At 42.3% G+C, this 12,865-nt stretch overlaps 1 protein-coding gene across 3 annotated transcripts in view; it reads left to right on the forward strand.

Annotated features, from left to right (window-relative positions):
- Positions 1–478: 478 nt before the first annotated feature.
- The window catches only part of Csmd3 (CUB and Sushi multiple domains 3), a 1,148,052-nt gene continuing 1,135,665 nt past the window's right edge, over positions 479–12,865 (forward strand). For all 3 annotated transcript variants that reach the window (XM_006993205.4, XM_042265493.2, XM_042265494.2), the window contains exon 1: positions 479–817. In XM_006993205.4, coding sequence (XP_006993267.1) covers positions 640–817 — 178 coding nt within the window. In that variant the 5' untranslated portion in view covers positions 479–639. The remainder of the gene's footprint in view (positions 818–12,865) is intronic.

Below are 12,865 nucleotides of genomic sequence, written 5' to 3' on the forward strand. Positions count from 1 at the left end.
ATGCAGATTTTTATGTGCAAATAAATTCTCTGTGATCTCCCTTCTCAATTAAATCAAAGTATAATAGATGTCTGAGGGCTGCCTGGGATATATGCAACTACTGTAGTAACACATGTCCCATTCTAACGACGTGGGCATCCATGAAACCCAATTCATTATCCTCACGGTTTCTCCTAAAAGCGACATAGATCCTCACTTTAAAATACTCCTTTAGCATGCTTCTGTATTCGCAGGCTGCAATGGAGAGCTCACTAACATATTATTTCTTGAACTGCTTTTGCTGGCAGAATTGATCTATTCGGGGGGAAAAATAATCCAAGCCCCGAGATTTCAAATATTGTGGGGAGTTTATCAGAGAGCAGAGCGGGGCTTTCAGAAGCTCACTGGGGCTTTCTGGTGTAGGTTGTAAGGAGCAAGATTTAAGGTTAATTTTGGTGGAGGGGAAAAAACGCAAAAGAAAAGACAGAATCCGGAGTAGCGGAGACTCTGTGCCCCCGTTGGAGAGATGGTTGAGTCCTCGTCAAGGTTGCTGTGGTATCCCAGAAACACCATTCACTCCGAGCTGTGACCGCGCACCAACAACAGCAACAACTCCACTGCGCTGGGCTGAGGAGCCAGAATCCAGAGCTCGCGAATAATATGAAAGGGAGCCGCAAAGGGAAAAGCAGAGCAGAGGAATCCAAACCCCGGGAGCCTGGCACGCGAAGATGCGCTAAATGTGGCCGCCTCGACTTCATTCTGAAGAAGAAAATGGGGATTAAAAGTGGATTTACGTTTTGGAACCTCGTCTTTTTATTGACGCTGTCTTGTGTAAAAGGTAGGTCTGTTTTCGGGGGTACCCTCTGCTGTGGATGGAGATGGGGTGACTTGTCGCCTGGGAGAGGCTAGCAAGCTTAGTTTGCAATTTGCACGGGTAAAATAATCGGGATAATACTGATGAACGAGTTGATTCACAGCTCTTTTTCCTTCCCTCAGATAGGAAATGCATTTTGCTTGCCAGATTTGGCGTTCAATGCGGTGATTGAGCTTGTGCTCAATAAATATTCTTGCAGTATGCTCAAACGAATACGTGAGTTGGTTCCTATAGCCCCTAACTAGTGGGTATCCACGCAGAATTCCTCTGCAAGACTTTTTTTTTCAAGTGGTGAGGATTATCTTGATTTCTTGTGGAATCCGTGGGGTTTGATTCTTTGCACAGATTTTCTTTCTTTCTTTCTTTTTTATTGAAGACATTGGCGTGAGTGCTTTTTAACCATTTCGGACAACAAAGTTGTCAACATGCTAGGAACGCATTGGTTTTTAAATGCATTACGAGATAGAGCCTTTCCCAGCTTGATCACACCAATATGAATGTCTGCATACAAATTTGAATTATTTCTACGTGGCTTCCTATGCAAAGGATAAATGTAGGGGAGCTTCCTTAGGTGCTCTGTTAAATGCTCTGTTTAAAAAAAATTAAAATGAGGCTGAGATGTCACAAAGTGTAAAGATCCACCTTTGAGGATGAATGAAGGTAGGAGGAAAGTCATTAGCAGCTGACCAAAAAGAAAATCCCCGGCAAGTCTCTGCGTTCAGACAGGTACAATCAGTGTCACATGCACAGACAAGGAGTGGGGGCGGGTGGGATGGAAAATTTATTCCTAAGCAGGAAGGCAAGGGACAGTCGGATCACTGGAGAAAGAGCTGTCCGGGGGGCAAAATAAACCCACAGCTATTCCACAACTTCTCCTGCACCCCACTGTCCATTAATTGCTGCAAAGAATACTCGAGAGGTGTTTATGACTCATGGCATCATTTCTGAACAATCTCTTCTCCATCCTCACAGCAGCTCCAACAGACACCGGGGGATGCAGCTCGTAGCGGAGCTAGTTTCCAATCCTGGGTGTCTGTGCCTTGAGGGGTGGAGGGGCAGTTTTGGCCCAGGCGCGCCAAGGCTATCAGCACAAACTGGGCGCTTCTTCCTTTGTAAAGGAGTGCCTCTCTGAACCGCAATCGGGCCGCGTCTCTATGAAACACTTTATTGTCCAGCTTGCAGCTGGCTGTCCCCTAGCAGAAGGCAGCACATTTGCATTCAGTGGATATGATAATTCATGTTTGGGGAGGTGGGAAACGGAGAGGTTACCTCTTCCTCAGCGATGGCCAAGGATGGGTGGCCAGTTCCGAATTTTAATTGACATCCCTTAAATGCCAAGAAGTCGCCCCTGCTTTCTGTGACAGCGACCGCTTTGTAACCCCAACCTTCTATTTAAAGCTGTGTGTGTGTGTGTGTGTGTGTGTGTGTGTGTGTGTGTGTGTGTGTGTGTGTTTTCCTGGGGATAAATCGCTTGTCCGAAGCGACGTAACTAGTCTACCCACTGCACAAACCACCCCGTCTCGGGTTGCTTGCAAGGGCTTTTCGTCGCCAGCCGGGGGTGCGATGAGAGACACGTCTGGGCTTAGTTTCCCTGCCACTCGGAGTGGGTGGTTAATGGATGGCCCTGGGGCTGCCTGCTAGACACGCGCAGGGCTCCGCGTGGACGAGTCGCGGTCAGCCAGCAGCAGCCCGGGCAGGGGCAAGAAACGTGAAAGTGTCTCCTTCAAGAAGATGACCGAGGGTTAAGTGCGAATTTCGGTGAGATACCTGTTGAGCCCAAACGTTTCGGGGGCACATTAGAAGGAGTGAGTTGCCAAAGCCGGCAGAGCACGTCAGCCAGAGAAACGCAGAGCTGGGCCGCCTGCTATTTCAGCGCTTGCGGCCAGCACCTACCGTATTTTACGAAGAAAATGCGCCCCTGAAAAAAGAAAGGAATGTTAATTTGCTCTGAATGGCCCTGACAGTGGGAGACCCCTCTCCTCCATCCACAACTCCTGCCCTTTGGACCGAGATAATTGGTCTCCTTTCAGTCTCTGCAAGCTTTAGGGACTTTGGTTGCATGTCGTAGTCAGCTTTGGTCTTGTCCAAAATCTATATTGCACAGATCATTAAGACCCCCCCCCCTTTTTTTTAAATGGTAATAAAGTTATTAATTGCCATGCATCTGGTACTTGGGAGATAAGTCTGCCACTTTATATCTTGGAAGACTATCCTCAAATTCCAAGAAACTTGCACGCGTTGTGTGTTTAAAACACTCCGACACCTGGGGAGGGGTGCTCATTTTGACAGTGGTTTAAATTTTCCTTTTACTTCGGTCTCAAGGCATCCTGAAGACGGAGACTGCTGCATCGTCTCACACATTTTGTGTTCCAGTGTCTAATCCCTCTTTTGTTTCCCACACTGTTTCTTTTCGGGCCATTCAGGCCCACAGAAAAGCTTAAGGTGTCTGAAAATCCTACCCCAGGCTCCTGTGAGAGGTCAGGAGATCCGTGGTGCACAGTGTTGTCTGAACCTCTTCCTACGCCACAGTTCTACCATCTGTCTATAGTTTTTCTCCTTCGGCCTTCACTTCTAACTGCAACAGCCTTGGCAGAAGAGGTGCAGGGGGAGGACATGCCTCACGGTGGAGAGAAAGTGGTCTTCAGTAGGCCGGAGCCTCTCTCGGGTGGGGCTCAAAAGGTAGCCAACCTCCTGGGAGCATTTCCTATCCACCCGAATTACCTGAAAGAAAGGCAGCGTGGCAGCGTTATGCCTGACACCGAACTGGAGGGCCGTGGAGTTGCAGCTTGGGTTTTCATTCTTGCCCATGTCTAATTCTAGCTGAAGCAAGGGGAGGTAGGGAAGGAGATGCCGCGCGCACGGTGGAGAGGGAGGGAATACATGAGAGAGGGGGAGAGAGTGAAAGGGAGAGAGAGAGAGAGTTGAAATGCACCTTCTAGCTGCCTGGTGTTTTGTTTAGGTTTCACCAAGAAAGAAATTGTGAATCCTAAGTCCTGCTTAAGCGTTCCGCCCACGTAAAGAGAAACGCCTGGGTGTTTTCTCACTCTTCCCTTTCAAAGGATGGGGGAGGGAGGAGCACAATCATGGCGCAGGAAGGCCCTGTGGCGCACACTTCAGTCTGCAGCAGGTGGAAAGCTGGGTATTGCATCCCGCACACTCCCTCCAGGTGCATGCTCTGGGATTTCTGCTGGACTTTGGACTTCAGGAAGGATGCACCTTTCTGCCTGCTCGGGGACTTTCAGTACACAATGACCAGGCCACAGGACATAGAGTTCTGCTGGAGGGAGGACCGTGTACCGGTCTCCCCAGTTCATTCTTGCTGGCTGGAAGCTGGTATCAAAGCAGCAGAGGGGTGGAACTTGAGCTGTGACTTTTGTCTCAGTCACCCTTGGTAGGGTAGTCTTTCCTGAAGCTCCCAGCCGGGCTGATGCCCATTGGGATTGATAGACTCATCCTCCAATCACAACATTTTCATCTGACACACCAAAAAGGAGAGAGAGGGGGAGAGAGAGAAGAAAAGAAAGCATGGTATCTTGAGAGAGTTTGTCAAAAAGCTTGGGAGGAAAACATTGTCTTCACAAAACAGTAAAAACAGCCAACAGATCTACCAAAGTCTCAGCTCTCCTCACCCCTGTCTCAAGGTGAGCACCATCCAGACACCCGACAAAAGGTAGTAACCCTTGTGTTTAAAGAAGCTGAGATGTGTTTCTGACACAATTTGGATAGGTGCATCTTCTTGCCATTTCCTTTGTGAATATTTATTACTTTTTCTTAAAGTCAAAACTTCAAATTAAAATGTCCATTGACCCAACCAAGTAAAGAATGGGTACCTGACTTGTGTGTTTGTGTGGGAGTGGGGGTGAGTGTGAGTGTGTGTGTGTGTGTGTGTGTGTGTGTGTGTGTGTGTGTGCGCGCGCGCGTTTCTAGCAGGAAGGAGGATAATAAATTTTACCCAAGAGCTATCAGGGACCCTGAGAGTAGGAGTCAGTGTGTACTAAGTAAGGCTGCATGCCTTTGTGGGTTAACAGCACATTCATTTTCCCTAAGCTCCAGATTGTCTCTGGCTGTGATACCACAGTTGTCCCCAGGTAGGACAGGTGCAAGGAGAAAAAGCCAGGTTTCTCCAAAGTGACTCCAGCTGCTGTCCTCGCTACTACAGCTTCCGTAAGACAAGACACCCTCCCTTCAGTAAATCTGGAAGGTCTTGGGAGAGGACCAAGAATGGAGACTTCCCTAAGCGAGCTTCTATGAGGCCTTCCTTCCTACCTTGATGCTTTGGGACAAAAGATTGCCAGGAGAGTAAATTCTGGGTTTAAAGCATAGCAAAGTTTCCAAGCAAGTGGCCCTGAAAAGGTGGGTGCAGGGAAGGGGCCACAGAATTAAGACAAGATAAGTCAACTCAGAGCCCAGGATGTTCTCTATGTTCTCTGGCTATGGCCAGGTGACTCCTGAAAAAGGGCCTCTGAAGCCTGCTTTGTGCTGCATAATGAAAAGGAAATGGAGGCCATGTACAGACAGACCACTGAGGCAGGAGGATGGTACCCTTCTCCCAGAAGGCCACTCTGTCCTGCAGACGTGGCACCAAGGCATTCCTAAGGCCGGTCTAATATTATGCCCTGGGAAAGTTTGAGTGGTTCCTTAAATTCAGAGCTGACATTTCCTGGACAGCTATCTCCTTGAAAGCAATCAGAAAGACCCACTTGCCGTCTTGTCTTCCAGTTTCTGGAATTTTCTGTGTGGGCAGAGTCAGGAGGCAGTGCCCCTGCAAGCTTTAGTTGCAAGAGTGTGTGAGGAGAAATAATAAAGAAGCAGCTTTCAGCATCTCGGAAAAGGACGTGCCAGCTCCCTTGAGATCCCTCAAGGAGAAGCAGGGAGAATCACGGGGTAAATGAAGTACTTGACAATCTCCGACTTAGCTGCAGCAGCCATGGCTGGCTGTTTCCTGGGCTGAGCAGCTAACTTCTCTGTCTGTGGAGTCTAACTGCAGAAGTTTGAGGAGGCACATCTGGTATAGGCAGAAAACACTCTGGCAGAAAATGGCACATATGTGGTTTAACATACAGGAGAACTATTCTGTGATTGACAAAACAAAGGGCGGACAAGGCAGCCAACAATGCCTTTGTGTTCCCCGGGAAACAAAGGCTCTGAAGTAAGATTTCAAAGGCAAATAAATGTGTGTGGCGATGCCTGGGGACAGTTACTGGCTCTAAGCTGAACTTCCCTTTCCTGTTAACAGATATACTTCAAGTGTCCCAAGAGATAAGTTCTTGCAGTTATCCTTCAGAGTTTCCAGAAAGTCTGCCAAATTAAAAAAAAAGAATCAATATTTTATCTATTTGTGGTTAACTATTTATTTTTGCAGGGGACACAATGTCTCATTTAGCCCAAGCTGGGCTCAAACTGTCGGTGTAACTGAGGCCTTCCTTCACTTCTTGATCTCCTTGCCTGGATCTGCCAAATGCTGGAACTGCAGACATAGACTGCCATGCCTGGCTGCTGACTAACAATTTTAAACCACCAAGCAGTAGTCTTCCTGAGGCTCCTGGCCCTTTAGCAAGAGAGCTATTCTAGAAACTGTGCTATCTCTTCCTTGAATTTCAAGATTTCAGGGATCAGAAGCAGAACAGCTCCAAAGGAAGAGAGTGTGGAAAAACAGTGCATGAGACACAAACAAAACATGGCCCCATTCAACGCTGTCTACATATACCATGAAGTGTAACTTTAGGTGTCTGTTTCTCCTACTGCCTTCTTTCATTTTCCTCTCAGTGCAGTTTAGGGATATAATGAGAATTACCATTTTAATTTTGCATGAGGTGTGTGTGGGGTGATAAAACAGGAAATATAGTTATAAACTTGTTCTTCTTTTTTATTTAACTGTGAGAGTGAGCCAGTAGGTGATTCATAGCATTCTTCAGACCCATCTACTACCAAGCACACAAAATCTTGTCAGTATAAGTTTTCTCATCAGGCTTTTGTTCCTGTCCCAAATAACAGGTTACAGAATGTCACTGACAAAAAACAACTTCTTAAATGTTTTCCAGAACTCATTGTCTTAACGTTTATGATCAGCTTGCCTTCACTTCACATGCTGCCCCTCCAGGCACCAAATGCATTTTTGATTATCAGGCTGTTGTTTGGGGCTAAGGATTTCCCGGGGTTAATATGTTCTATGGAAGGTAGCTGTGTCCCACAACTGTATTCAAAATCTCTCCTAAGATGTCTAACCTTATGACTTCAGCATTCGAGTCTTACAGACAGAAAATGTCAGAGAGATTCTGGTGACATTAGCTATCACAAATCACCCTGTGTTTCATAAGCACATTTAATGCAGTGATTTTCAAGGCATCTCTAAGATGGAGTGCAGGTGTCCTCTAGAAACTTTTCTGCCAAGCAAAATCTCAGAGACCCACCAGCAGTCTGTTCAATCAGGTTTTTCTGGGAGTCAAGCACAGATACTTGTGTTTCTAAGAAACCAAGTAGTTAATTCCAATGCTTTCTGAAATTTAAAAGAGCACTCCATTAAAGTGGAAAAACAACAAAAACAACACACACACACACACACACACACACACACACACACACACACACCAAAACAAAACAAAACAAAACAAAACAAAAAACATGAGGGCTCTGGAGCCACATAGGTACAAAGATTTGAAAGTCAGACAATGATAGTTCAAAAGAGCACCCTTAGATAAAGAATTCAAACTTTCTAAATCTCAGCTGCACTGTTCATATGCTTCTATAAAATATCGTATTTTCAGTGGGCTTGTGAAATCAGATGATTTATGTGAATCAAGTATGTAACCAAGGGCCTGGCAGAACTACCATTCCATTAAACTTGCATGTGCAAAATGAACATTCTTCATCTGTAACACCAGTCCTTAACTCTCTTTTAACACTGAATTCAGAGTACAGCCTCTTCTCACTAACTCTTACTTCACAGTGGCTAAGGTTCCAGGCTATTCCTCACCCACGCAATACTCTGCAGTTCCTGCTGATTGCATTTCATCATTTAATTCTCTCCCTGTCTATGTGTCAAGAGAGGACACAAATCTGAAAAAAGGAATGTTAATCAGACTTCTGGATGAATTTCATCGGTGTATTCTGATGTGGATTAATTTGAATACCAACTGACTGATGTACTTGTATAGATTTGTCTATTCATGGTGTCGGAAATGATAACAGTCATAGGACTCAAAGGACTCTTAAATACCAGGAGGGTCATTGCTCATATATTATAAATAAGTACATGCACACAGAAAGCACCAGTGAGCTTTCTAGCTCCTGACAAGAGGCTGCTTTACAGGGCATTGGAGACCACGTTTAATGCTTTTTAATTTATAGCTTTTCAATTTTATTTCAGAGTTAGTTTAGATGGTACCAGTGAAGATAGTCAAACATAAAAGTTCACATTTAAGCACCATATATCAATCGTAACCACATAAAACTATTGATCATTACATGTTTGTGGTAAAAATACAAGAACTGATAAATATTTGCTTGAATGGAGGGAAAAGAGAGGTAATTTGGGCTAGGAGAAAATTTTCTTAATATTGATACATGACCATGTATATGGCTCAGAGGATAAAGTCATGTGCTGCTAAGATCATCAACCTGAGTACAAATCCTGGGACCTGCATACTAGAAGAAGAGAAGCAATTATTGCAAATGATCCTTGGGCCTCCATTCATGTGCTGTGGCTGTGGGTATGGCATGTTCACAGGCATGCACAAAAATAAATAATAATAATATATATTAACTAAATAATCCTACTTTCTGAAAACTTTAACCATTGTTGGTTATAGGTTCTTAAATAAAATCAGTTTGTAGAATAATGCTCATGTATTATCTAAAATTTTAACCAATTTTTCCTTTGTAAATCGGAAACAATTTCTTCTTTCAAATGTAAGTCTACGAAATCAATTCTTAATTTCCCTCATGGATTTTATTAAGGTTAAGTCATATTACATGAGAACTATAAATCTTTTCCAATGTGCATTTTCATAGGTACAGTTTCTCTCATCTTATTTATGTAAGAAAGTTATCATCCAAGACCCTACCTTAGAAATAACAATACATTTTGCAGGTATTGAAATTTCATGAAAAAAAAAAACCCAAAAATGTTATCCTCCAAGTTGTAGCATATGAAATATTTTGCTTACTCTTTTCAAATTTGAATAAAATTTGGGAAGATAAGGACTTTTGAATATTTGAAATGTACAAAGTGAGTGAAATTTATACAAGTATCAAGTTATTTCCAGGAAAGCTGACTTCATAATTTTTAATCTACAAAGTTCTTCCTTTGCCCTGTATTAACAATTTTATTTTATTATTTCTTTTCTTTTTATTAAATTCTTTATTCATTTTACATACCAAGCACAGATCCCCCTCTCATCCCTCCTCCTGCTTCCCCCTGCCTCCCTGTCACCCTTCATCCTCTCCTCCAACAGGGTAAGTTTTCCCATGGTTAAGTCTGGTATAGTCAGTTGAGGCAGAACCAAGACCCTCCCCACTTTATCAGGGGTGAGCAAGGTATCCATCCAACCACAGGTAATGGGATCCAGAAAGCTAGCTCCTACACCAGGGATAAATCCTTGCCACACTGCCAGGGGCCCCTTAAACAGACCCAGATACACAACTGTCTCCTGTATGCAGAGGGTCTAGTCCAGTCCCATGCAGGTTCCACAGCTATCGCTATAAAGTTCGTGAGTTCCTTTGAGCTTGGTTCAGTTGTGTCTGTAGATTTCCCCATCATGATCTTGACCCCCCATGCTCATATGATCCCTCTTCCTTCTCTTCAACTGGATTCCTGGTGCTTGGCCTGCTTGTGGATCTCTGCATCTGCTTCAGTCAGTTACTGAATGAAGGCTCTATGATGACAGTTAGTGTATTCACCAATCTGACTACCAGAGGCCAGTTCAGGCACACTCAATACTGTTGCTAGCAGTCTAATCTGGAGTCATCCTTGTGGATTCCTGAGAATTTCCCTAGCACCAAGGCCTCTCCCTTACCCCATCATGTCTCCCTCTATCAAGATATCTCTTTCATTGCTCTCCCACTCAGTCCCCTTATGTTCTCATGATGGAGGATTTTAAAGTAATAGGACAGAGCTTTTAAACTTTGAATTACAAATATGACCAGAAATAGGCTCTATGATTAAATCTAGGAAGCTCAGGGTACTTGGTTTATAGAGAGGCTATGACACTGTCATGTTTGGGGAGATGTTTTAAGGATAAACATTTTTCATAATTCTTATATGTGATGCTCTGTATGTAGTGGTATTTTCATCTCAAACAGTAGTCCTCCCTCCTATTTCAGTCCTCCAAACAGGCAGGACTGAAATAGGTCTTATCTCATGTGTTCAAATTGTCATCTTCATTTACAAACTATACTTTCCCTGTTGCATGCGTATAAAAAGCCCAGGCAGGATGTTTTTAGATCAAGGTTAAGAAAAACAGAAACAACAATCAAACTCTCACAGCAGTTTCAAAATCGAAAACATGTACATGGTTAAATTTGTATATGAATCTCTTCAGTTTTAGGGGCAAAACTTGGGCTTAGAGAAATTACTTTATAACGCAGGTTAGAATCTCAATCTTGTTACATATACAGCTGCTGTGTAGTTACATTAATAGGAAACGTCATTTCTTAGGGACTTCTTTTACATAACTTGCCTAAGTCCAGTTAGTATAACTTGTCAGTATAACAGGAACAGAAGATATTTTGCAATTTTATAAACAATATTTAGGGTAGGCTTTCCAATATAATGCATGAGATTTCTATGCCTCTATCAAATGAAAAATCAAGCACAAAGGTTTAAAAAAAAAAAACAGAATTAAAATTAGTAACTCTTAGATTCTGTCACAGCAATCTGGAGTAAAATTTAGAATGTATAAAGTAAGATGAATAAATTATGGAGCTTACATGTACATCAATTTATTAGTATAAAATAGTAACCAATTTTATCATGAGATTTAAAAAACAATTGTTCCTTTTTCACATTAGACTCCTACCAATTCTACAGAGTTTTAAGAATGCAAATATTCCTAAATTCCATCTAGTCTGTTTTCTAAGATTTATTTGCAAGGGTTAATGATCTTTTTTAGAACTTTAAAAATATTAATTCTATAACTCCATTCACAAATCTATTTCATTCTCCAAGGTCGGCCTGGTTTAAAAACATCCAGTACAGCTTTTCCCCCCACACACATAAAAGAGGAAACAATCTATAGTATAAATGACTTATCAAACTAGTTTTTAGTTCTTTTCTTCACTTTTTGTCTATTGGAGGGTTCTCATGAATGTCTATTTAGAGCTAACTGATTTGGGACAGAGCAGCTTCTTGGAGGAGGAAAGTACTGTGCTTATCTCCAAACACTGACCAGTTGAAAAGCAAGGCTTCTTGAAGGAACTCTGTCAGAGGGCACAGATGCAAGACAAAAATGCAGTAATTTCAAGAGGAAAGAGTAACTCGGAAATTAAATGGTACACTTATAGACATCACGGTCATTATAGAAATATAATCTAATTCTACACAACTGTTCAAAATAGATTTTTTTGGAAGAGAATAATTTATGTTTTCAGATGTAACTATTTATTACAATTGCACTGTTGGAACCCTATAGTTAAAAGTTCTCTTTTTTGTGGACATATATTCAGATATGTCATCTTAACCACACTATACAATTTTCAGGCCCAGTCCGAGCATAGTAGTATAAACTGTTCATCCCAGCACTAGGAAAACAGAGGCAGGCAGATCTCTGTGAATTCAAGATCAGCCTGGTCTACAGAGTGAGCTGCAGGACAGCTAGAGATAAGTAGAGAGAGAGAGACTTTGTTTCAAATGACAAAACAAAATTAACAAGTAGATAAATAAATAAAGCTGAAGACTCATGAAAAGATGCTAATGCTCTTCCATGAGCAATGCAGGGAATAATATACTTACTGAATTTTGTGCTCTTCATGGGGGCACACTAATTTTAAGCATCTTTTAGAATTAGGACCGTACATTTTTGATATGTGCTTTCTCCTCTCAGAATTTGCCAAGGGTAATAAGGATGCAGCTACAGCTGATCTCCTACTGTGTTTTCTGGAACTCTGCACTGCAATATTCCATTTGATGCTGCAAGGGCACTACCAGCGAAGTTCTGCAGTTTAAAAATTGATAATATCATAATATTCACTGGTTTGCTAAAATTATAAATTACACATTAATTTGTGATTTCACTCCCAGGAACTCGGTGAGGAAGTAGGGGCAAACAGATCTGTCATAACATGTTTTCTTCATGTTCCTGTCATCCTCAAATTTCCTCATTAGTGGCACAAAGCAGGATTATAAAAAAAAAAAAGGTGTGCTTTCTTGTTTTATTTTATTCTAGTTTCTCAAACACTTAGATTTTTTTAGAAAAAAATGGGAATATCTGATGTAATTGTTTTGTTTGTTTACACTGCAAAGGTTACCTAATTTGAAAGAAATCTGAAGAAAAATGTTTATAATATCATTTTCTGATGAAAGTAACACCCTCATGATTCAGTTTGTCAACGGAGACAAGAATTCAAAAACATAATTTCACAGTGTACTTTTATGTTACAAGACTTTTACTACAGACAAGTGAATAAAAGCCATCTCTCTTATTAGTCACTTAAAATGTAATTAGATGTTTAGCTAATCTGAAATTTTTAGCAATTAAATTTGCTTTCAGTTTTGAATCAACATCTTCACAAACAGAAGCAAATTCTGTAACTCCTTTAGAAATAGAATTTGACTGGTTTCCAAATATGGGTAACAGAGTTAAACTGAGGTGCCTGCACTTCTGCTTGGAGCTTTGCATGGCCAGGGCCTGAAACTGCAACCTAAGACATCAAAATGCCAACACCCGGAAGAGGCAGGCACACTCATCTCCTGGGAGTGCAAGGCAACAGCTCTTTCATTGGCAGCATTTGAGGAGTGGCTGACCTAGGTAGTCCAGCAGAAGCTCTGGGTTTTCACATATGTGGAAATACTTGAGC

The sequence above is a fragment of the Peromyscus maniculatus genome, chromosome 20 (genome assembly GCF_049852395.1).
Source record: "Peromyscus maniculatus bairdii isolate BWxNUB_F1_BW_parent chromosome 20, HU_Pman_BW_mat_3.1, whole genome shotgun sequence".
Lineage (NCBI taxonomy): Eukaryota > Metazoa > Chordata > Mammalia > Rodentia > Cricetidae > Peromyscus > Peromyscus maniculatus.